General features: G+C 39.1%; 1 protein-coding gene across 2 annotated transcripts; it reads left to right on the top strand.

Annotated features, from left to right (window-relative positions):
* Window positions 1-37: 37 nt before the first annotated feature.
* vipas39 (VPS33B interacting protein, apical-basolateral polarity regulator, spe-39 homolog) lies at window positions 38-22,073 on the top strand. 2 transcript variants are annotated; one of them, XM_006632548.3, is made up of 20 exons: window positions 38-135; window positions 775-867; window positions 2,105-2,210; window positions 3,495-3,635; window positions 4,878-4,916; window positions 5,278-5,342; window positions 5,904-5,960; window positions 7,128-7,220; window positions 7,634-7,667; window positions 7,883-7,985; window positions 8,275-8,302; window positions 8,917-8,990; window positions 9,158-9,233; window positions 12,372-12,506; window positions 12,706-12,747; window positions 15,120-15,209; window positions 15,891-15,977; window positions 18,342-18,431; window positions 19,480-19,584; window positions 21,913-22,073. In XM_006632548.3, exons 2-20 carry the CDS (start codon window positions 775-777, stop codon window positions 21,931-21,933), a joined length of 1,479 nt encoding a protein of 492 aa, XP_006632611.2. In that variant the 5' UTR covers window positions 38-135; the 3' UTR covers window positions 21,934-22,073. The 2 variants fall into 2 exon arrangements, with proteins under 2 accessions (XP_006632611.2, XP_069049446.1); XM_069193345.1 differs by lacking the exon at window positions 4,878-4,916.
* Window positions 22,074-23,718: the final 1,645 nt, after the last annotated feature.

The following is a 23,718-nucleotide window of genomic DNA, read 5'->3' on the forward strand; positions in this document are numbered from 1 at the left end:
ATTTGTAGTTTATTTTGTTTCCGGTGACGTTTGATGCAATGGCAGTTCCAGCATTAGGTACTACAACTCCCAGAGTAGGCCTCGCCTTGTGTCAGTAGATTTTCATCAGGCAGCCTTTTATTTTGATGTGCAAAGGTAAGAAGAGATATTTCATAGATAAAATTATTACATATCTAATATCATTATAATCAAGATGAATTTAAATGAATTTGTTATCTGCCTTAACCATCAGCTGGCATACATCAGTCCTTTTTGTGTTGCTATATAAGGAATAACAATACTGCTTCTTATCCAGTCTAAGTTTGCTGTCACAATCTCGACAATCACTTTTACACGTTACATTAAGTAGAATATCGCTTTTATCTTTTAATCTGGTAGATCACATTTACTTACATCGAAATATGTCAATTCAATTTACGTATAAATTATTTAAGTTTAAATCAGAGATACCGATCTTGTTACGTCCATTTTAATTTTCGTTTTGTACTACAAATTAATCATTTGCACTTCTATTTGAAATGTGTGTTTACTACTACCTGTGTAATATATAGGTATTTTATACTATGCACTTTATGATGTTATAGTCATATTGTAGATACTGTATGTGACGATAAGGACGTGAAGCCAGGGATTCCCCCTATACAGTAGATTTAAGAAGGGATTTCGCATATTTACTAGAATATTTAGCGATTATCCTGAAAAATGTGTGAAACTGTGAGCGAAATAGGCTACTACCGTTCGCTTTCCGGTAAAGACGATTACATTTTCTTTCAGATGATCAGAAGTAAACTTGATGAAGATGAGTATTGGAACAGTTCAAAGTTCAAAGCTTTCACGTTTGATGACGAAGATGACGAGTTTTCCAGGGTACTTCACTTTTTTGTTCACCTAGCCGTTTTTCCTGTATAAAGAGTGTGTTCAGCTATTTAACGCATCGGCAAAGATACACTGCCTTCCTAAAGCATTTAGTCCCTTTCTACGGCGTCCCAATTTTTTTTTCATTTGAATATTTCATTGCAAATCCGATTGCTCAAACTGAACACATCAAAGGGTACGGTACAATAAATGTCAGCAGAAAAAAAAGAGAAAAAACAGAAATGCAATATGTTGATAGCGTAGGTGTTTAGACCTGTAAACCCCATGAAAGCACCTTTGGCCGCAGTTACAGCTGCAGTTGTGTTTGGGTAAGTCTCTGCGAACTTGAACCAGTCTTTGCCTCTTCCTCCTGGCAGATTTGTTCAAGCTCTCTCAAGCTGCTTGGGGATCATTTACAGACAGCAGTTTTTAGGTATACTCAGTAGGATTCAAGTCAGGGCTTTGACTGGGCCCTCCGGGGCCATTCGCTTTATTTTTAAGGCACGCCAGTCCATCTTGGACTTTCTGCTTTCATCCCAAACAAGTAACTTGTTCTCTTTTGTAAAACAGAGACTTTCATTTGCACAGGCACACAATTGGGTTATGTTATGCATTTACTGTATAATCTTGTCCGGATCTAATCAAAATAGGATATTCTTAATCTTTATTTACCCCCCACTTATACTTAATATATATATTAATAACTTGTAAGGAGAGGCCAGTTTAGTGTGTGCAGTTTTTTTCCTTGGCCCAAGTTTTGAAGTGGCAGATAAAGATGCAAGGTACATGATTTTCCACCATGGACATTGTTATTTATTAATTGCTGAATTAATTCACCTGTTATTACTCTAGACTATAAATGCATTACTACTCTACTCTAGATATCCCATTTCAGAGGAATGTTATTTGCCTGACAGTTTTTTCAAAGGCATTTTAGATTTAAAAATTGTTTAGATGTTACTATGCTTATGTTTTAAATGAATATTTTAAGGAAAATACTGCCCTAGAATTCATAAGTCTCTCTCTTTGTTTTGTGCCACCAATGCTTTCGTTTATTGTTAATCTCATTCCTAAGCAAATGCTTACCAAGATTGCTCTGAAATCAAGACACACCTTCACACAGAGGAAATGGAGGAGACAATCGCTGGAGCCCCTAGTTTCACTGTAGGAAAGATCCTGTATCCATGGCCTGTGTGACTGTTAGTGCACGTGTGTGGCATTGCGCTGACACTGGCGTTGTTTCTTGCAGCTGAAAGAGTCGAAGCAAGCGGTGAACAGTATCCGAGGCCTGGTGGAGGAGGAGGAGGATGAGGATGATGTGGAGAAGGTCACCTGGAGTGGAGAGCCAGTGGGAAGTATGTAAAAGCTCTTTGTGGGCTGTATTGAGGGGGAGGGATAAACCTGGAAGAAACTTATAAGATAAGATCACTTTATTAGCCAGATACAATTTCACTTGTTAGGAATTTGTCTTTTCACATACCCCAGCTTGCTCTCCATGAGACACACAGACAGGGAGAGAAGCTTGGGGTCAGAGCACAGGGCCAGCCATTTCTAGGGTGGCCCTAGAGCAGTTGGAGTTAAAGGCCTTGCTCAGGGGCCCAATGCAGTAGGATTTCTCTGCTGGCCTGGGGATACGAACCGGCAACCTTCCAGCCACAGGCTCAGATCCTTCGCCACAGAGCCACTGCACCACCCCTTTTTTTACTTATAAAACATACAGATATACCTTTTGTAAGGAGGGCATTTTCCCCACAGCAATTGTTCAGTTTTCAATTTTTTATATTCCGCTTTCTAGAATACTTACCTTTAGGGCACCTAAGGGTATTGTATTTTGAATATGTAAAAAGAATGGCCATTGTTTCTTTTACTGAATTGCTGTATGTGCTGTTCATTTTCCTTCAGTGGATAAGGTGACCCCAGATCCCTTGCCATTGTAAAATGTAGAAATTGTCTGCAGACCAAGAGAGTTGTGAATGCAGTTGACCACATTTTCCCAGACAGAAATGCCAAGGTATTTTGAATGCTAGATGTGTGTAGAGCTCTCAATTAATCAACTCAAGGTGTTTATTTCTGTCATTTCTATCAGAGTGAGACTTTATTAGAATCAACATGAATTAATTGTAATAAAGAACAGGGGGCCAGCATTTTGGATTCAGTCCCAGACTGGACACTTTCTATGTGTAATTTTCATCTTTCTCATTTTTGGCTTGTTTGCTTAGGGTGCACAGGCTTTCTTCTGCTTGCCCAAAACATGCTAACTGGCCTAAGTGGTACCTCTAAGTGGTCTTCTTGTGTGTGGGCCCTGAGATGGACTGGTGTCCTGTCTAGGTCCTTCCATGAGCCCTATATCCATGACAGAAACTTGAGACATGGAAGAGAGCCTAACCAATTAAACAGATTTTCACATGGAAAATGGCGTCCAATCAATGGTGTACTTTGCCTTCCCCTATTCTAATACACAGAATATGCAGTATTCCGTGGTTCAATCTAAAATGTTAAGATAAATGAATTCACAATTTAACATTTGTTAAGAGAAATGAAAAAGAATGAGTAATCTGTGTCTTGAGTTTCCTGTGCTTCTTGTATTGTTTGAGATTGAGAATTTCATGTGTTGCCTCTGTACTGCTTTTCATCCACAGGCATCTCCTGGTCCATCAAAGAGACAGCTTCCAGCTCTAGGGCAGCAGGAGAGATTCGGGATCAGGGCTTCCCAAAGATCGATACCACTCCCTCCTTACCCAAACAGGGCTCTAACTACTCCTTAAGCAGCTTTTTCAAAGGTGACAGACACTTCTCTAGCATAAAACCTACACAGCACATCAGATAGCACCACACAGTGTGTTAATGTGTTAATGCAAGAAAGGTCACAGAGGAGGAGGACTTTTCTGCCGTGTTAGGTTAAGAAAGAGGAAGCTCACAGACTTCTTTCTTTTTCCATTGTGTTAAAAGTTAATAATTAATCCTCTTGCAAACATTTAATAAGAACAAAGACAGGTTGCAAATGACAGGCTGCAAATGTCAATACAAGAAGCACAGGAAACTCAATAATAATTCCTTACACTTATACAGCACTTTTCTGGACACTGCACTCAAAGCCCTTTACAGGTAATGGGGACTCCCCTCCACCACCACCAATGAGCTGCACTGACCTGGATGATGTGATGGCAGCCATAATGCGCCACTATGGATTTTAATAACTACACAGTCAGGACCTCGGTTTTTTAAGTCTCATCTGATAGACGGCACCTTTTTACAGTATGGTGTCCCCGTCACTATATTGGGATATTAGGACACACAAAGACTGCAGGGTGAGCGCCCCTTGCTGGCCCCACTAACACCTCTTCCAGCAGGAACCTTAGTTTTTCCCAGAAGGTCTCCTATCCAGGCTTACACCTGCTTAGCTCCAGTGGGTTGTCAGTAGTTGCAGGGCCATATACAGTAGCTGCTGGCTAAAGTTTTTTCGGTAGCTAATTGATCCAAGATCCTCAGAGTGCCATTGAATCTCTGAGGGAGTCAGCGTCCACAGTGTTATCACAGGCAGCTTGTTCCAAATATCTACAGCTCTGTTTAAGTAAGATCCTTCACTTTTCAGCCTCAAACACATTTGGCTATCACTTGAAGGAGACTGAGAGTTTACTATTACTCAGCTGGGTTCCTGACCAGAACAGTCATTAGCATGTCAGTTCACCATTAGCTCAAGGTTGGAACCTAGAATAAACTGTTCAGCCATGTTGTTGGGGCTCATGCCTAAGGATCTTTTAAAAATGGGATGGATACGATCATCAGGAGCTACCAGCAGTTGTAAACTAGATGTGTTTAGTGGCCTCCTCTTAATTGTCACGTCTTATGTTGCCTTGCAATCCATATGATTTCTCAGTAGAGTTTGTGTTATAAAGTTGCTCCCCAGATTTAGCTTACCCTGCGCAGAATCGGTAACATTTTAATTAACCACAGTTCACAATCTGAAAAATGTGTGAAACAGGAGTCAGAAATTCTAATTAGATTTTTTTGTGTTTTTCTAGTAAGAGGCAAAAGTGGGAGTTCTCAGTCATTTTCAGATAGTAAGTACCTCTCTTGGATTTCTGCAATCTCTTGGACTCCTGTTAAAGTAGACGGCTTGATATTTGTTCGTCAAATTTATGCATTACCCAAAAATAAAATTGAATATATTAGGTTATACCTTGAATTAATAATCACATGATCACAAATACATATTGCTAGATTGTATAGCAAAAATATTTTTTTTTCTGTTGCTGTCACAATTCTTTTGAAGGGCACTGCAAGAGGGTTATTGAAATTCAAATTTGTTTGAGAACAGAGCAGTTTGTGATAATGAATTCACCCCTATCAGAATTAAAAGTTGTGCATTAATATAATGAGCAGATATCTTAGTAATAAAAAAATAAAATGTTCTTTTTAAAGATTGGAGTGATTCCACCACCAGAATATTTGCTCCAGAGCTACGAAAGCCAAAATCTGAGTACAAGGTAAGTGAAATAATTTGAGGAGTATTTATTAAGGCACAGTAGATCTAGAAACATGTTATATAAGGTAAATAAGGTAACAAACACCTTCAAATGTAAATACTTAACATTATTTTGAATACATGTTTAGGTGCATGGGTTATTTCTTCTAATGAAAATGTTAGGTTGAAATTAACGCTTGCAATCGTATTAATCTTTTTAAAGTAATGAATTAACAGGTCAGTCCATCATAAATAATATTATAATAGTATTTGAAATGCTTTTCAGTTAATATAGGCAGCTGGTGGTATGAATTTCTTTTGAATACTAATTGTACACAACACAAAATCAGATTAGCCTCATGTAAGTTTTATTTTAGTAGTAAATAAAAATATGCGTAACACATTAACCTTTTTGTATTGATCCTTTGTCTTACTTTTTCCACTAAGAAATTGAACAGTAATATTAAATGGTAAGACAGCAAGACATGTCACTATGTCCTAAAATCAGTTAATTCAATTATATAAATTAGGTGTTGGATTCTGAATGTACTGGGGTTTTGTGTTGTTGTGCTTTTGTTGCAAGGACTACGTAAGTGACTGGAGCCCAGAAGAGACTGTGAGGAGGATGCACAGAGGAAAGGTAGGACCTTTATTCTCACTAGGCAGACTTTTTTCTACACAAGGCTATAACTAAATCAGAGAAATGGCTGCTCTTCCTGTACAAAGAGTAATGTGAATTAACAAATTGGTATTTAATTAATGCTTAATTGAGTTGGAAACTGCCGCTCAAGCGAAAAGGTGGGATCCCACTCATTTCGCATATCTGATTTCTGTCCACCTCTAAGTACAAGAAGAGTTTTTGCTTCCTCGTTGGTTTATGCAGCTGGAGGGTGGCTTAAGGAGAAATTAGGAAGAAAAGAAGAGTAGTCATTTACATCTGAGTTACGCTTGTTGTTGCAGGACCTGCTGCAGCTCTTCCAGTAAGGTTTTTATTCTGTTAATACAGTAGGTAAAGAGCTCAGGAGAAGGTGTCTCGTGATGAGACATTTCCTGCTATTAGTCTGATATCACCGAGAGACTAGAGAGACCAGTCTGATGATGAGACCAGAATTTTGGTCAGGCTCATTTTAAAAGTCAGCACCAAAGTGAGCTCGCCCATCAGCTCAGTAATGGTGTTTCCCAGTGGTTAGGGAATAGGTGATTTTGAGATGTGTGAAGGGAGAAGCACAATTTGCTCTGCCAACAAATAGGTCGGAAGCTGCTACTGCCTACTATATGAGCTCATTTTCTAAGGAGCCAGCTCTCTGGGGGAACAGAACAACCCATAGGTCTTAACAAACAGGGAAACTGGATAGCAAAGAGTGTCAGGGTTGGGGTAGGATGGTGACTTGACTACACCAGAATCGGGCCTGCCTCAGCCCCAGCTCTGTGATTCCCAATAGTTTGGGTGCTAAATGTGAGTAGGTCCTCCTACGCCATGCTACTGGTTAAGAGAGACCCTCCGCCCTCTCCTATCTCCACCCTCCTAGCTCCTTCTTGAATTACTTCCTTTAGGGTGGTCTGCCTGCCATTTAATCTCCTTGACCAGGCTAATCTCAGTGAGACCCCTAAACTGAGGTCTCACTGAGTAACCAGCTGAGTAATCAATGAATGTGAGCAACCAGAGCTACACTCACCTGCAAAACATTTCAACCCACATTTTCTTCTGTCTCATGGTCTCATCTCCCTGACGTGTGTATCAGTATTGTCCAGTGCTTCTCAAGAGCTAATTGTTCCTCGTACTCATATTCCGGGTGTTCCTATGCAGCCCTATTCCCTGGAGAAGTTCCGCTGTCTGAAAGACAAGCTGCTGCTCCTGGACAAGGCTGTGGACAGTCACGATGGCAATGTCATCACAGCAGTAAGTGTCAGAATAACACAGTCCAGGAATGAATGATTAATTGTAGTTTCATGAATATACAGAGTGATCCAGTGATCAGGATTGCGCTAGAGACTTGATCATGTAAGAATGCATTTGAGTAGCAAACTGGGATCGCTAAAGCACTAAGGTTGTAGCACTAGATGGGAGCTTTTTGAGAATATTCAGTCTTTAACTTGCCATTATTAGATGGTGAATTTTTTGTCCAAAGAAGAATAGGTAAGTACTGTAAGGTCCCCTTTTCGGGCCATAAAGGCCCATGGGGAATAGGGGGCAAGGGTCACCATTTTCCGACATTGGAGGTGGAGGTAATGTGGTTAGCACATAAAGCTAATAAAGCTTATATTGTAAAGCTGTTAATCGCCTATAACAAACTGTTGTAATATATTTTTCAGGTTTTGATCTTTCTGAAGAGGTCATTAAGTAAAGGTAAGAACGCATCATTTTTCTTTCTGTGATTTGTGTTTTTATCAATTTTAGATGTCTGATTTTCAATGTGATGAATCACAAATCTCTATGGAAATTGGAATCTGCAAATTTAGAAACTGACCAAGTATTTTTAAGGCATAAATGCATTTGTGTTTGTTGCCTTTCTTGTGCATTTCCTGTTTTGATACAATTTTATGTCTTCTTTTTTAAAAAAGAAATCTTGTTTCGAGAGTTAGTGTCCAGGCAGATAGCCTTGCAGCATTTTATCCACTTTCTAAAAGAAATGGGTGAACAAAAACTACTACTGGAGCTCTTCAAGTAAGTGGGAAAACTATTGCAAATGTATTGAAATTCCTGTGCATCATTTTTTCCCCTTTTCATCACGGTTCTTTGTGTAACATTAAATCTTCACCTGCTATGTTGTTGGGGAAACAATTATTTGAATAAATTATTTTGTAAAAGATACATTTAGAAATAAAGTATATAACTTTTCAACCCTACCTGTTGGTAGTACTGTAGCAATGGGCCACACATTAAAAGTAAGTAGCATGGAATGACATAATCAGATCAAAAGCTTAAAAAAACAAGTCTTTCTGTTTAACCACAGATCCCTAGGAAGAACTGAAGACATGGCAGTAAGTATTGCACTAGCTTGCCAACTACCATATTTTTAAGAGTTTGGAACTCTGATACTTGTATCACCATTTTGTATTTTTTGTGTAACCTTACACTGTGACAAATTACTGAAATCACATTGACAGGTTACCACACAAGCACAGACAGGAGTTTTTGTTGCAACTTCAACAGAAAATTAAAAATTTGCAGAGCTCTTTCAAAGAGTGAGGGGGCATAATATGTCATGCTTTTTCACATAATCACAGACCCCTGCAGTGTTTAATGTGAAAATTTGACACAACGTTGCAGATAATTATGCTGAGACTCTGTTTATTTTCAAAATTACTACTTTGCACTTTACCAGATTGTAGTCTGGAGAGGTCTGTAAAGTTTACTTTAGAAACATTAATATATTCGTTTTCCCACAGTTGAAACACTTTTTAAATAAGTTCACGCTTCATTCTGAAAGAAGAATACAGATCTACCTGTTGTAAGGGCAGTGGAAAAAGCAAAACTCAGCAAAATAAAAGTCCAAAGTTTGTGTATAATTGTGTGATAAAACTATGATACCAGTATGATTTAGTTTGTATGCATACAAAAGAAATGTATCCAAGTTTTCCTTGCTTGTTTACAGTTCCTTCAGTACAAAGATCACCTGAATATAAAAGATGAAGTTCAAAGACAAGAGTACTTGAAAAACTGTATCAGGTAAGACGTACCTTTTTATGATTTTATAATTTCCCACTCACTCTACCAGAATGTGTACTTTCTTGCTCACTCTTCGAGAAACAGCTGAACTTTTAAGTTGTTAGTCTTCATTCAAATAGCATAGAATAGGATGTGGTTTCTGTACTAATGTTTGGGGTTTGTTTTAGTCTTCCATTTTCAGCAGATGATGCCAGTCATGTTCAGGACCACTATACACTGCTGGAGAGACAGATCATTATAGAGGTGAGTCAACCTGCTCCCTGTCATTCTCGGCTGTCTGTTGTAGGAGACATTGGAAGTAATCCCTCCTAAAGGAATCACAGACTTTAATAAGGCTGCTGCTTTATTTTGATTACAGAACACAAACTGACACTGTGAGCAGCAGGATGCCACATGGTTCACATTGCTGCCTCGCAGAGCTGGGCTCTGGGTTCAATTCCTGGGGTTGCTGTATGTGTGGAGTTTAGATTTTCTCCCTGTGTTCGCATAGGGTTTGTTGGATTGGTTTCCTCCCACAGTTTAAAAGACATGCTGGTAGGTTAATTAAATTTGATAAACAGTTGACTGGTTTCCTGTCCAGGGTGTATTGCACCCTGTGCCTATTGCTTGCTGAGATAGGCGTCCCCCAACCCTGTACAGGATAAAGCAGTTAAAAATGGATGGATGCAAAGCTGACGATGCTAAATAATTACAGAAAATGTGAGAAATATATATTTGCTTAGACTTAAGTGAAAAATAGTTATTCTTGAAAACATACGTTTAGCTTTCAGCTTGTATCCTTGTAGTATTAGATTTCATAAGCTACAGGCACACCTGGATACCATATTCACCTGCTTTAAATGAATTGTTGGACCACAGGTGGTATTATTCCTTCTGGACAAGAATTTCTAAACCATTGCCTCTGTATCGTAGCACTGTGTTATAGAAAGCCTCATTATTTTGATGTTACCAGTTAACACTTCTGTATGATCTATTGGGCTGTGACAGTGAAGTTTTACCCATGTCGATGTCAGTCAAAAGGATGGAAGAGCAACGTTAGTCTTCTGTGGAGAAGATGGATGATTGTTTTGATCATTGTTTTCTGAAGTATATACTGTATATTGCTCTTGCAGTTAGCAAAGTACCTTCTAGAAGTCTCTAATCGAATAAAAAGCATGATTCATATAAATATGCTTAGCAAAGTCCTAGTTTAGAATCATTAATATGTTTGAACAATGCTTATATTCAAAGTATATAAGCATATGTGCACATTTCTAAAGCAGGGCATCCATTTAGAACTACAGAATTCTAGCCTAATCCTACTGCTGCCTTAAACTGCCTTATATAGTTTCTTAGACATTTCTCTTCTTAAAAAGTGAATGGTACCAAAAAAAAATTCCAAAATGTATGGTGCCTTGCATCAGTATTCAGACTTGCGTAGATTTCGTGTTTTGTTGCTTTAAAGCTTCCTGTCATGACAAACATCCACCTTTCAGCAGGACAATAATCCAGTGTACAAGGCCATAACTACACTGGAGTGGCATAAGAATAAGAAAATTTAAGACCTGGCTCAAGTTCTGACTTGAATCCTGTTAAGAATCTGTCGAAAGACTTGAAAGCCACTGTCTATAAGAGTTCTACAAGTAGCTTGAGAGAGCTCGAACAAATGTGTCAAGATGAATGGTCAAACATTGCACCAGGTTGGTGTGGAAAGTTGTTAAAGACTTATCCAAAACGAATTCAGTGCTCCATCACATATTTCAGAAGTTGAGTGCTTATTTAATCAACATATTTCAGTTTTTGTTCTTTAATTGTTGCTGTCATTAACTGTAACGTATCTTACCCTTAGACATCCAGGTTTTAAATATAACATTAAATTCATATAAAAAATGTGTAGCCATCATTTTCTGATTTCACACAGTGGGACACCACAGTACCTTTGCAAGGTGTTGTTGCATTCTAAGGGATATGCCTGTAATGCTAAAATCTACTCTTACCAGTAGGTGGCATCTCTGCCACAGTTTTATTTAAAGGGACTCTGGTCTCTATGGACCTAATACCTGCCAGGTCTACCAGGAAAGAGCAACTGAGCTTTGTAAGTGCTCTAGTTGTTTGTAGGTATGATAGCTTAAAATAAGTTATTATACTTCTTGTTCAAACATCTAGTTCAGTTAAAGCATTCAGATCAGAGGCAGTTCCAGGCCTTCGGGAACTGGAATTGATTATCTCTGCTTTGCTCAGAAGGCTAAACACTTTTACATCTTGCGTCATGTATAAATATGTGAAAACATTTTCTTTTCTGAGGATTTGAAAAATACAAATAAAAAGAAAAGGTGTCACTTGTGAAACTACTGGAAGATGAGCACTTCCTGTGATGATGATGATGATGATGATGATAATAGTTTAATAACCACAGTAGTGTAGCACACACCAGGGTGGCCTACAGCAGCAATTACTGTATGCATCATACCAATAGGTAAACCTGACTGAGCAAGCCCTAGGTGGAAATCAGTCAGAATAACAAAGTTAATATTCCTACACTTTCATAACTAAATAGTCAGCACTTTGGTTTAAACGTCTCTTATGAAGGAAAGTAATTCCTACAGCACAATTCATCCAGTCGCATTATTGGGGCGTAGAAAATTGTGGACCAGTGGGAATAGCACCACCTACTGATATGGCCAGCAGCCATATCACCCTGCAACTGAAGGGCAACTGAAGTGGCAACCCACTGAAGCTAAGCAGGTGTGAGCCTGGTCAGTACCTGGATGGGAGACCTCCTGGGATGGGAGACCTCCTGGGGGCGCTCACCCTGCGGTCCATGTGGGTCCTAATGCCCCAGTATAGTGATGGGGACACTATACTGTAAACAGGTGCCGTCCTTCGGATGAGACGTAAAACCGAGGTCCTGACTCTCTGTGGTCATTAAAAATCCCAGGGCGTTTCTCGAAAAGAGTAGGGGTGTAACCCCAGCGTCCTGGCCAAATTTCCCATTGGCCCTTACCAATCATGGCCTCCTAATAATCCCCATCTATGAATTGGCTTCATTACTCTGCTCTCCTCCCCGCTGATAGCTGTGGTGAGCGTTCTGGCGGATGGTGGACCCTGCACATTGGTGGTGGTTGAGGGGAGTCCCCATTACCTGTAAAGCGCTTTGTCCAGAAAAAGCACTATATAAGTGTAAGCAATTATTATTATTATTATTATTATTATTATTATTATTATTATTACTGGTTCATCAGCTTGTGGCGGCAACATGACTGTCCTTAGTGGTCTCCCATCTCAGAACAGACCAGACCTGGCCTCACTTAGAGTCTGAGAGCTGATTGGATGAAGCCTCAAGGTGTGCACCATGACAGAGGTGTATGGAGTGACTGAATGTTGTCTGTTTTATTTTGGCAGGTGAATGACAAGCACATGGAGAAAGCTGGGCAGATGGGGATATTTAAGAAATACCCCAGAAAGGCCTCTATTTTAAACATGCCGATTATAACAACTCTATATTACTCCTGCTTTTACCACTATGGAGAGGCTGAAGTAAGTACTGGTGGTTGGATGAAAAAATTGAAGTTTAAAGACCTGAGCTTTGTCTTTATCATTCACACTGCTAGAGTTTCTTCTCTTTCTGGAAGCCTTCTGGTGATATGGCCTTCTCGTATCGATTTAAGGCTATATTTTAGTGAATTTGCAGTTATTCTGTTAAGTCTCAATTTCTTTTGACATTTTCTTTTTGAAGGGCACTTACAGCAGCCCAGCAAACATCAAGAAAACGTTCAAGGTAAGAGACAATCAATTGAAAATGTCATTTTAAAAGCCTGGCAGTGCTGGGGCTCTGGGGCTTTCTGCTTGGAGTTTGTATTTTCTGTGTTCTTGTGGGTTCCCACCAGATATTCGAATTCCACCCACATTCCAAGAACATACTGGTAGCTTAATTGGTCTCTGGAAAAGCTGGCCGTAGTGTGAGTTTGTCTCTGTGTGTGCCTTGCGATGGTACCCTGGGTGCAGGGATAAGCCCTGGCTCCTCCACAACCCTGGATTGAATAAAGTGGATAGAAAATGGATGGATGGATAATTTTGAAGTGATTGTATTGCTGGCTTCTTCAAGAGTGCAAAGGTGGCGTTCACTTCTGCCTTGTTAAGAGGCTGCCATTATCTGTGTTACCAATAATGATAATGTACAAAAATAACTGGAAGCAGTCCTTTAACATATATTAGAATATGTTCCTTAACACAAATTCAGACTACGTTAAATACTGATGATAAGCTGTGCCATTGATTCCATAAGCATGCCTATTTATATTATGCTGTAATAGGACGTGTCTGTGTCCTTCCATTTAAATGAAGCAAGAGATTTTTCTACAAAGAAAAAGTAACAACCTATCTGCAACCTAAGTCAATAATTGCACAAACAGCGATAGAGCCAGACATCTTGCTAACAATTATTGAAAACCCTCATAACTATCTTAACAATTCTGAGAGCAATGTTTACCAGAGCTAACTAATATATTTGTACACAAAGAAACATCTAAAAATAGTCCTGCTATGGCTTTTTTGCTGTCCCGTGTTGTGTCAGGTCTGTCTTGGATTGTGGTTGGAGTCAATCTAGCTTTCTTCTTAACTGTGACTGTGTGAAAAATCAGGGAAGTTCTCACTTGTAATATGCAGTATCCGACCTGTGTCATAACTGTCTGTGACTTCATTTTCTTAAGATGATTATCATGCTTTTTGCTCAACATCATGCAACATCATTATGTTTATGCAACAAAGTGATCAGGGAGCTGAAAGCACATTCTAATGCAATAATTCAATTAGACAGTGGTCCATTTTAGTGCAAAACGTAGACCTCTAAAAAAAACGTAGAGCCAACTGGTATAGATTTTCTTTAGTAAAAAAAAATGTGCTTCCTGTTTGTTGTCATTTCACACTGTCACATTGTTGGTATAGACTTTTACAGCCTTGCAGCTCTTGTGTTTGGCAGGTTCAGTTACATTTGAGTCTTATTACAACAGCTTTGTTCTCCTCTCTGGTCTGCAAAACAGGAAGTTACAGGTCACTGGTTGGGGCCAAGCACAGAGCAGGGTGTTACATGATTGTAAGAGTTTTTAAACTTACTTATGGAGCAAAACAAGATACAGAGTTGAAGTGTGGAGGAAATCTCGTCTTCCTGTAGGCAGGATCAGAATATCCCAGCTCTGGATAGCCACAGTCCAGCATGTCTCAGAGGTGTCTGTATATATCCAACACCTGTCAAACTGGGGAACAGTGTGAAACTTGTGTGGGTGAGCTAATAGGTATTGTACATTCAGAAGGTAAGAGTTTCGGTGGGAAAGAAAACATACATAGACTATTGTGTCATTCTGGACCTGGAGCACAAAGACATAGTTGAGGCATGTTAGGCATTAGAAACTGTTAAATATCCTTAGAGGCAGAGTTCTTTGATAACAGGAGCAAAAAGGAGTCTAGTGGGAATGCTGAACTTCTCTCTTTTTTTGTGCCTTTATGTCTATTATAATAATCATCATCATAATCCCTTACACTTATATAGCACCTTTCTGGACACTCCACTCAAAGCACTTTACGGGTAAAGGGGACTCCCCTCCACCACTACCAATGTGCAGCATCCACCTACTGTAGATGATATGAGGGTAGGCATAGTGCACCAGAATGGTCACCACACATCAGCTATTAGTGGGAAGGAGAACCGAGTAAGGGAGCCAGTTCAGAGATGGAGATTAGTAGGAGGCCATGATTTGTAGAGGCCAGGGGGAGATTTCACCAGGATGCTGGGGTAACACCCCAAGTCTTTCCGAGAAATGCGCTAGGATTTTTAAGGACCTCAGAGAGTCAGGAACTCAGTTTTATGTCTCATCCGAAGGATGGTGCTATTTTACAGTACAATGTCCCCGTCACTATACTGGGACCCACACATCCCACAGGGTGAGCGCCCCCTACTGGTCCCACTAACACCTCTTCCAACAGCAACCTTAGCTTTCTCAGGAGGTCCCCCATCCAGGTCTGACCAGGCTCACACCTGCTCAGCTTCAGTGGGTTGCCAGTTATGAGTTGCAGGTTGTATAGCGGCTAGTGAATATAGCGGCTAGTGAATGCTGGCACTTGAGGTTCCCTGAGATAATATTCTTTTTTTTTCAGATCTCAGAAAAACAGTATTTGCTGACAGCACTGGGTGCCAGGGCCAAGCAGAAAGCATGGAGTGATGTGGACAGCCTCTTCACCACCAAGGTAACTAGGTCAGCTGCAACACCCGCAAGCCTTTGAAGTGTAGCTATGACCATTTTAAAACACAGGAAAGAAACTACTCTAGTGTGAGCTACAGAGGGGCACTGCAGGCAGATTGCATTGTTTGCTCCTCCCTTCCTAAATGTCAGGATTACATAATACCCTACGCCTACTAAGATGTGAGATGTTTTTAACACCACTAAATTTATTTATAGACCAAATATATAGACTCAATTTATTTCTGTTGCAGTTAACACTACTTTTTCAGGAAATTCAGGAAAAAAGGAATCATCATGTGAGCATAACTTGGAGAAAATCAGTTTTTTGTCAGGATTCACGTATTAAGTACTATTTGCTTTTTATTAAGCTACACAAGATGTGTAGTCATGAAATAATGTGGCCACTTGATACCCTGTGTACCATAGTGCAGCAAACATTTACTGTATATGCTGACCAGTTTTTATTTATCATGTGCCTTTTTAAAGGCATCTTTCATTTTTTAGCAAACAGGTCTTTCCTCACAAATTCTTCTATTTGCAATGGTGTTACAGCACAGAGGCCTATTATTGAGAGAAGAACCTTATTTCCTCATTCAGCATGTTTTTTCAACTTTATTTCATTCTGATGGGTAGAGAAGACAAACTTTTCTATTGTTTAATATTCTACTAACTTTCCGTGTTACAGAACTGGTTGGGGTACACCAAGAAAAGAGCCCCAATCGGATTTCACAGAGTGGCGGATATTCTACAGAAAAACAATGCCCCAATACAGGTAAACTATTAATAAAGCTCATTTAAAAAGCAATTTTTTATGAAATGTAATTTCTCCAAATCACAGTCAACAAACATCTCCCCTGTCAATCCCATGAGTTCCTCAAATGCCACACACACACACACTATGCAGTATTATCTAAAGGATCTTGTGTGAAAAGATCCTTCTTACCAAACAAGAGAAGGGTTACAGTTAGAGGGTCCCAACTTGCTTCATCAGTTCCTAAGAAGACTGGGAGTGCTTCAACTGGGTTCCTTTACAGTCTCTGCTGTGCAAAAGCTGTAGAGATTAGGTTCCTTTGACCTTTAGTTCCTTCTGTGTGTGACATTCCACAGAGACCACAAAGAGATTGTTCTGGTTATTTGTCTTACTGTAGAACTCTGTTCAGGGAAACAATATATTTTTAATTTAGTGACAGAATAAAACTTAGTATACTTGACAGTGGGCAACACAGTAACGCAGTGGTTTAGATTGTTGGGTTCAATTGCAACTGGGGTGCTACCTGAGTGGAGTATTCACATGGGTTTCTGCCGGATGCTCTGGTTTGCTCCCAGAGTTAAAAAAACTGGCAGGTTAATTTGCTTCTGAAAAATCAGTCCCGTTGTGAGTGTCTGTATTGGTGTCTGTGTCTGCCCTGCAATGGGCTGGCATCCCATCCAGGGTGAATTGTGCCTTGCACCTGTTGCTTGTTGGGATAGGCTACCAGTGTCCCCCATAACCCTGTACGGGATAAAGCGGTTTAGAAAATGGGTGGATACCTGAGAGTTTCACTGATGTGCTGTACATTTCCTCTCTGAATTTGAATTCTACACTATACTGTATATCACAGCCATCCATCCTGTGGGCTGCTTTGTTGCTATGGCTATTCTGGAGAAGGACGGTGATCAGTCAATGAAAACTAAATTTTACTCAACTCCTAATCTAACTGAAAGTTATTCATTGTCTCAGAAATGACTGCATCTCCGGCAGTGTGCATATTTATCTCTTTTATAAAAACTAATAACAGAATTGAAATCTGTGAGCTCTGATGCAAGTCATAAACTCAGACTTGTCACAAGAGGGCAGTCATGTGCTTATACATGAAGACATTACACAGTGCCTTAGTAGGACCTCATTCGATAAATTGTGTATACTTTTCGTTACCAAATTACAACAATATCTTTTCTACTTTTTTTCTGTTTTGCCTTTCAAAAAAGAGTCACTTAGCTACATTTTACCCACTAGCTAAGACCTTACAAGAATACACAGGCAGATTTAAAAATACTAAATCTCTTCGTCATGAGCAGAGAAAATTGCTCTTCTCAAGAATATATGTTCTCAAGAATATAGATGTGAAAATTCAAGGTGTTGTCAACCCAGCGATATGCTTTTGGACCACTATTGAAAGGCAAATTAAAATAGGATGTGCATTCAGGCATTTCTTTTCACAAACATTTGTTGCTCAATGACACACTTCAAGCAGAGTCCCAGGGCCCCTTTATAAAAATGGCTGGATGAGATCCTGAGGCCAATAAGTTACTAGCAGCACATAAATTAAGATGAGCTGTATGACATTTTCACATACAGTATGCAACTATTTCTGTTCTTACATAAGCGGCATACTGTATGTGTCTGTTTGACCTAAATAGGTTCAGTAAATAAGAGAAAAACAGCCTCTGCATGTTTAACTCTGTTGCCACATCAGACGGTGTGACTTGCGTACTGTTTTTTTTTAGGAACTGCACCTCAAGAGTACCACAGAGCGCTATCGGAGTAATACAAAGTATAATTCCATTACACTAAAGGTGTCAAAACAGAATTGTTTTTTGTGTAATTTTGTTCCAGACATAAATGTAAGAGATGGTTCATACATTTGTTTTTATGACATGGAGATAATCTGTTTGGAGCAAGGTTTTAGCCCAGAAAACTCCGGAAAAGTGTACACATAATGAAGTATTATGGTCCCATAGGGTAGATAATTTCTGTGTATCATCAGTTTTCAGAAAGACAAGTGTTAATCCTAACATTGTGTGTGCGTTATTAAAGAGATGTAAACTATAGTATGCTAGTGTTCAAACTCAGTTGCTGCCACTGCCTGTGTACATTGTGTGGGTGGTGTCTCTCTATTGTGGTCACAAAAAATATGAAAAAACAAGAAGCAATGAGCTGAGAGAGCTAGGTGACGTAGCAGCGTCAGTTGTGAATGTACTGTGGGCAGCACATTTCTGATAAAGGAAGTGTCCTTGCAGAAGGTCCAGGTCATTTTCTGTCAGCGTTCTCCTTAAATACTACGTAAGCCAAATGAAAATGTCCATCAGAAATCCCCATCCAACCTTTTTGTCCCTTGAGGCCCCTTATTAAACCAGCCTGCCTGACCTCCCCCAGGTCCTGCAAGAGTATGTGCGTTTAGTGGACGACCCCGAGATGAAACTGGGCCTGGCACAGAAGTACAAATGCCATGACGTCATCATTGATGTAAGTTGGGCCCATATTTTTCTGTCTTCAAAGTACAAAAATTAAAAAATGCACTGTTTATAAATGTTTGGTATTATTAGTGGCAGTACCAGCAGTAGAAATGGCTACTGAAGTAATTGCAAAAGTAGTAACAGTAGTTGTGGTGACAGTAGTAGCAAAGGTAACAATAACACTTATTTCATTATTTGTAGTTAGTAACATTAATAGTGATAGTATTAATTGTAGAAGTATTAACAATTATTAATCACAAAAGAATTGGAATAAGTAGCATTAATAGTAGTTGTAGTTTTAGTAGTTGTGGTATTAATAGGCCCCCTTCATAGTCTCAGTGGCTGCTCTTATCAAAGTGTGCAGGTCCACGTAATGTGTTTTTACCAAATAAAGTAAATTCATATTATGGGAAGTAGTTGGGGAAGTTTAAAATGCATATATATGAATTCATTTTACTACATTAAAAAAAGATGATTTATAGAAATTTCTTTTGTTGATTACAAATGAGATTAAATACTGCAACGAAGGTAATACAGTACATTGTTTTTCAAATATGTTCACCGCTTCATTTAATATAATCTACTGTCATTTTGCTTCTTCATATCCTCATTAATCATGTTGGTATTGGGAGCTCTGGTTTCCTCCCACAGTTAAAAACTAGTAGGTTTATTGGCTTCTGGGAACAAATTGGCCCTGGTGTGCATTTATCGCAAGCAAAGCAAATCAAGTAGCAGAATGCATTTGGGCCTTCAGGTGTTTATCTGTTTCTGAGAACCGTTTAGTCTGAAATCATTGTACTCAGACAAGCTTAGCAGAGGCTAACACTAAAGAGAAAGAGGCAAATGGCTCTGAATCCAGAGCAGGTGAAAACCTGTCAGCAGTATCGTACGTGACATATTGTATGTGTTACTAGAACAGCTGCTGTTCTACTCAGGATCACAGTTTGACACTTTTTTTTGTAAACGTGATCACTGCCCTATTTGGTCATGTTAGACTATTAGTTCGACAAGAACAGTGATGAAGACCTGCATTGGATGTTGCTTTTCCCTGTACGCAGACGTATAAAGACCTGAAAGACCGGCAGCAGTTGATGCTGTATAGATGTAAGGTAGACCGAGGCTCTCCAGAAGAAAAGAAAATTGATGACATCCTTAGCAATACAGTAAGAAAGCATTCTGTTTCTCCCAGATGAATGTGCTGTGCCTTTTATATCAGTGCCTTGTGTTTTTTGCCTCAGTGGATGAGGCTGATATTGTTTCCTTCCTGTAAAAGCACGAGAGGTTTCCCCCCTTCCATCTTGAGAGAAATGATTGAATATGAAAGAGTCTCTGTTCTGGTGGAATTCTGCCTAGAAAAGGTGGCGGCAGCACAGTAGCGTAGTAGTTATCATTGTTGCCTTGCAGTGCTAGGGCCCTGGGTTCAATTCCTGGGGTGCTGTCTGTGTGGAGTTTGTATGTTCTCCCCATGTTCACATTGGGTTTCTGTGGGAGCTCTGGTTTCCTCCCACAGTTAAAAACTAGTAGGTTTATTGGCTTCTGGGAACAAATTGGCCCTGGTGTGAGCGTATGTTTGCCTGTTGACTGGCACTCCATCCAGGGTGTATCTTGACTTGCACCTGGTTACACTCTATCATCTTCCCTCACCACCTCGAACTGCACAAAGCGGACAACTCAATTCCGGACATGGGGTGCTCTCTGTATGGAGTTTTTATGTTCACCTGGGTTTCCTTCGGGTGCCCCAGTTTCCTCCCACAGCCCAAAAACAAACTGGTAGGTTAATTGACTTCTGGGGAAAATTGGCCCCAGTGTGAATGTGTCTGCATGTCTGCGTCTGTGTCTGTCTCAGCCCTGCAATGTACTGGCATCCTGTGCAGGGTGTATGTACAGTATCCCGCCTTGCTTCTGTTGCCGACCGGGATAGGCTCTGATTCCCCCCACGACCCTGAGGAAAAGGTTAGAAAATGGATGAATGGGTATTTCAAGGGTCTAATTACAAGATGAATACTTTAGGAATTTTAGGAATGCAAGTATTGTTTTATTCCTGCAACATCAAGATAAAAAACAAAACAGGAATACATGCATTCCCCTTCCTAGGTTTTGAAATAATTCTCAGTGAAAGAAAACATGTTATTTTATCATGATCCACAGTTGTGTTGTCCAACAAAAAAACAAACTGATAAAGCATGAGCTTGCAAAGGAAACGTGAGACAGATTCAGCAAGATGTGATTTCTTATCTCCGGAAGAGTTTTTGTTTGATTAAACAATTTGATAGCACTTTCAATTAAGTGCCTGTTAATAGAACAGAGCCTGTGTGCATATGCATTTAATAGGAATTCAACAGAAAATTATGTTAATTCTTGTATAATTATATTATAATGGCAGACACTTCATATAAAGCATTCACCACACTTTGTTTTTCTACTCTTAATCCTGTGTAGCAATTACATTTTAGAAAATATCATAATAAAATGCCAGTCTTTTCATCTGTGGAGTGTCTCATAAATTGTTGAGAACATTCAGAAACATGTGAGAATTACTGTAGATATACATTAACAATATCCTCTTTTAGCTGTGGCACTTGTGTCAGGACCTGTCAGTAAGCATACAGAGATACATCATCTTCATAGTTTAATTTTAGTGACAAGGCTGTGATATTTTAAACAAATTAATATGAATAGACAAATAGGAAATGAATTGAACGTTATCATATTTTCCATTTCCTGTTTCATTTCCATAGTGCGTTTTCTAGTTCTCTATATTGTTTCTCAGATTTGTATCTTAATTTGTTCTTACATATTAGTTGTATTTGTTCTGCCAAGCTGACTTTTAATTCATCTCAAATTCAGCTTCTCTTCTGAGTGCCAGTGGCTTGGTACTGTCTAAACAGTGTGACAATATGAAGTAATTTGCAGCAGGCACTATGCTAAAGTCGCTAAATTCATTTAACTCGAGGCAAAGGTTCAGTACCTTTGGTCACTGGAAGGGAAAAGACTACAAAAGCAAAATATTTTGCCTTATATGTTGCCTTATATATTGGGCAGTAAAGTATGTAACATATTACTGTCCGTTGTGTATGTTTTACACTTCTCTAAATGAGGCAGCACTATTGTGGACAAACTTGTGAAGAGCACTTCCTAAAATGTATTAACTATGATTCAGTAAGCACATTAACATCGATTTACAGTTTTCTTTTAAAGTAGATGAAGTTTGTATGTGCAGCTCAAACTTACATGTGAGATGCACATGAAGAAGCATTAAGGGGTACCAGAGATGGTAAAAGTATTGTCATAAGAAATGTCATATTTCTAATTTGCTGTAATGTTTGAAAATTATTTTTACCTCAGAAGTAAATGACAATGACCAGAAACTAAAGCTTCTTATATCCCAAGTCTTTATTTCTCCTGACTTCACAGTTACACTAGCTGTTACTAATGTCTCTGCCTGAGGCTTGTAACACATACAGTCCCCTGCTTTTCTTTTTTCTTTGCAGCAGGTGAGATGGAAAAACTGATTCCAATCTGAAGGCTTTGGGAGCGCTGGAAAAGAGGAAATGCCAAAAACGGATGCTCTGACACGCTTGTGCCAATAACAGTTCTGTTTAAGGAAATGTTATTAATAAAAGAAAAAATCTCTCCTGAGAATGGGAATTAATTTGGATTATTAAGTTTTTTTTCTTCTTTTAAACAGTTTGAATGCAAAGGTGTTAAAGATATCATTTTCATAAGGCTGATGTGACGGAAGGTTAGGAAAATTAGAACACTGTGCCTCCTATTTGACTGATGTGGCCAATCTGCTGTACATTTTCATCTTTATAATATTAACAGGGCGTGATATCCAACTTATGAAGTGTGCTCTTGGTAGTGAGTCATGTTGCCAAAGGACATAGTGAAAGAAAAATAAAACTAGCCACACGGATAGAAAATGCAATAAAGATAGGGAATAAAAACTAAAGATTGTAAAAATGTATCATCCAGTTTTCCACTTACATGTGGAGCATTCCCAAGCTAAACCCATTTAAATGAATATTGAATTATGAAAAGCAAGGATGAGGAATGCGGAGGAAGGTAGTTCTTTAATGGAATTCCTAGTTTGAATTTTCCCAGATTACTTTTTCTGAATCACAAGATGCTCTGTGACTGTACTTCTTGCTGCTTTTTAGGGAGATCAGGTTTGGCTGATCTGGTCTGCGGTGCCTGAGCAGGCTGCCATATTTGTTAACAATGTGTCTAATTGTGTAGAAAACAGTTGGGTATATAGTTTTGAGATGTTTTGGCCATGACTCTTGTGCTCTTGTGTTGTGCTTCCCAATCAAGGCATTACAGGGAGAACCTCTCCCATCGAATTATTATCCTGTATAATTGTACTGTAAATCTTTTTTATTTACTGAAAATCTTTTTTTACACCTGAAGAAGGCTCCACAGCCGAAACATTGTCTCTTTTTTTTCTTTTCAGCATGGAATTAAACTTTACCTGTTCCTTTGCAGCCTACGCATGCTGACACAGCTACCCACGTGAACTTCTATAAATCCTTTGCCAAGCAATTATTTAAAATTGCAGAAGGAATAAAACTAAGGTAGATTCGGACGGATGGCATTTGTAAAAGCTGAGCTACTAAAGGTTCAACTTTAAGTGTTTCCAGCACAGGACTTGTAAAGGATGAAGACGTTTCCTGGGATTTTGCCCTTTTGGACTGCAGGACAGGATGGTGAATTCCTGCTGCTTTTCCACTCAGCTATTGTTTTAAGTCCTCTTTGTGTGGCAGCAGTACATTGTGAACTGCCAGGATTAAAGCACTTCATATAGCTGAAGGTCATCTCCTGTTTGGATATTGTGATTTTGTATAAACAGAGTATTAATTCACTCCTCCACAATGTCCTCACTCTGCTGTTTCAATACCATCAACTCCAGATACAGCAAAGATACGTCGGCTCAATCAAATATGGTTGCTATAATTGATAGATAGATACTTTATTGATCCTGTGAGGGGAAATTGCAGAATATGCATATGCTATGCATATAATATGATTTTAAGAATGAAAAACCCGCATAGAATTGTTGTGAATTGCAAAAAGCCTTTACTTAAATGTCAAAGTATGATATCCAATTGTAAAATGGACATACTGTAGAATGTTCACTGAAACGATAAAGCATCTTCAGCTTTTAAAGCAGTCGTTTTTTAAAGACATAAAATGGAAACATTTGACTTTATCAGCGGGATAGGGAGCAAATGTTCAAAAATGTTGTAAAACAATCCAAAACTCATCTGAAATTCAATATTATGAGTACACGATAAATT

Source organism: Lepisosteus oculatus, chromosome 8 (assembly GCF_040954835.1).
Source record: "Lepisosteus oculatus isolate fLepOcu1 chromosome 8, fLepOcu1.hap2, whole genome shotgun sequence".
Lineage (NCBI taxonomy): Eukaryota > Metazoa > Chordata > Actinopteri > Semionotiformes > Lepisosteidae > Lepisosteus > Lepisosteus oculatus.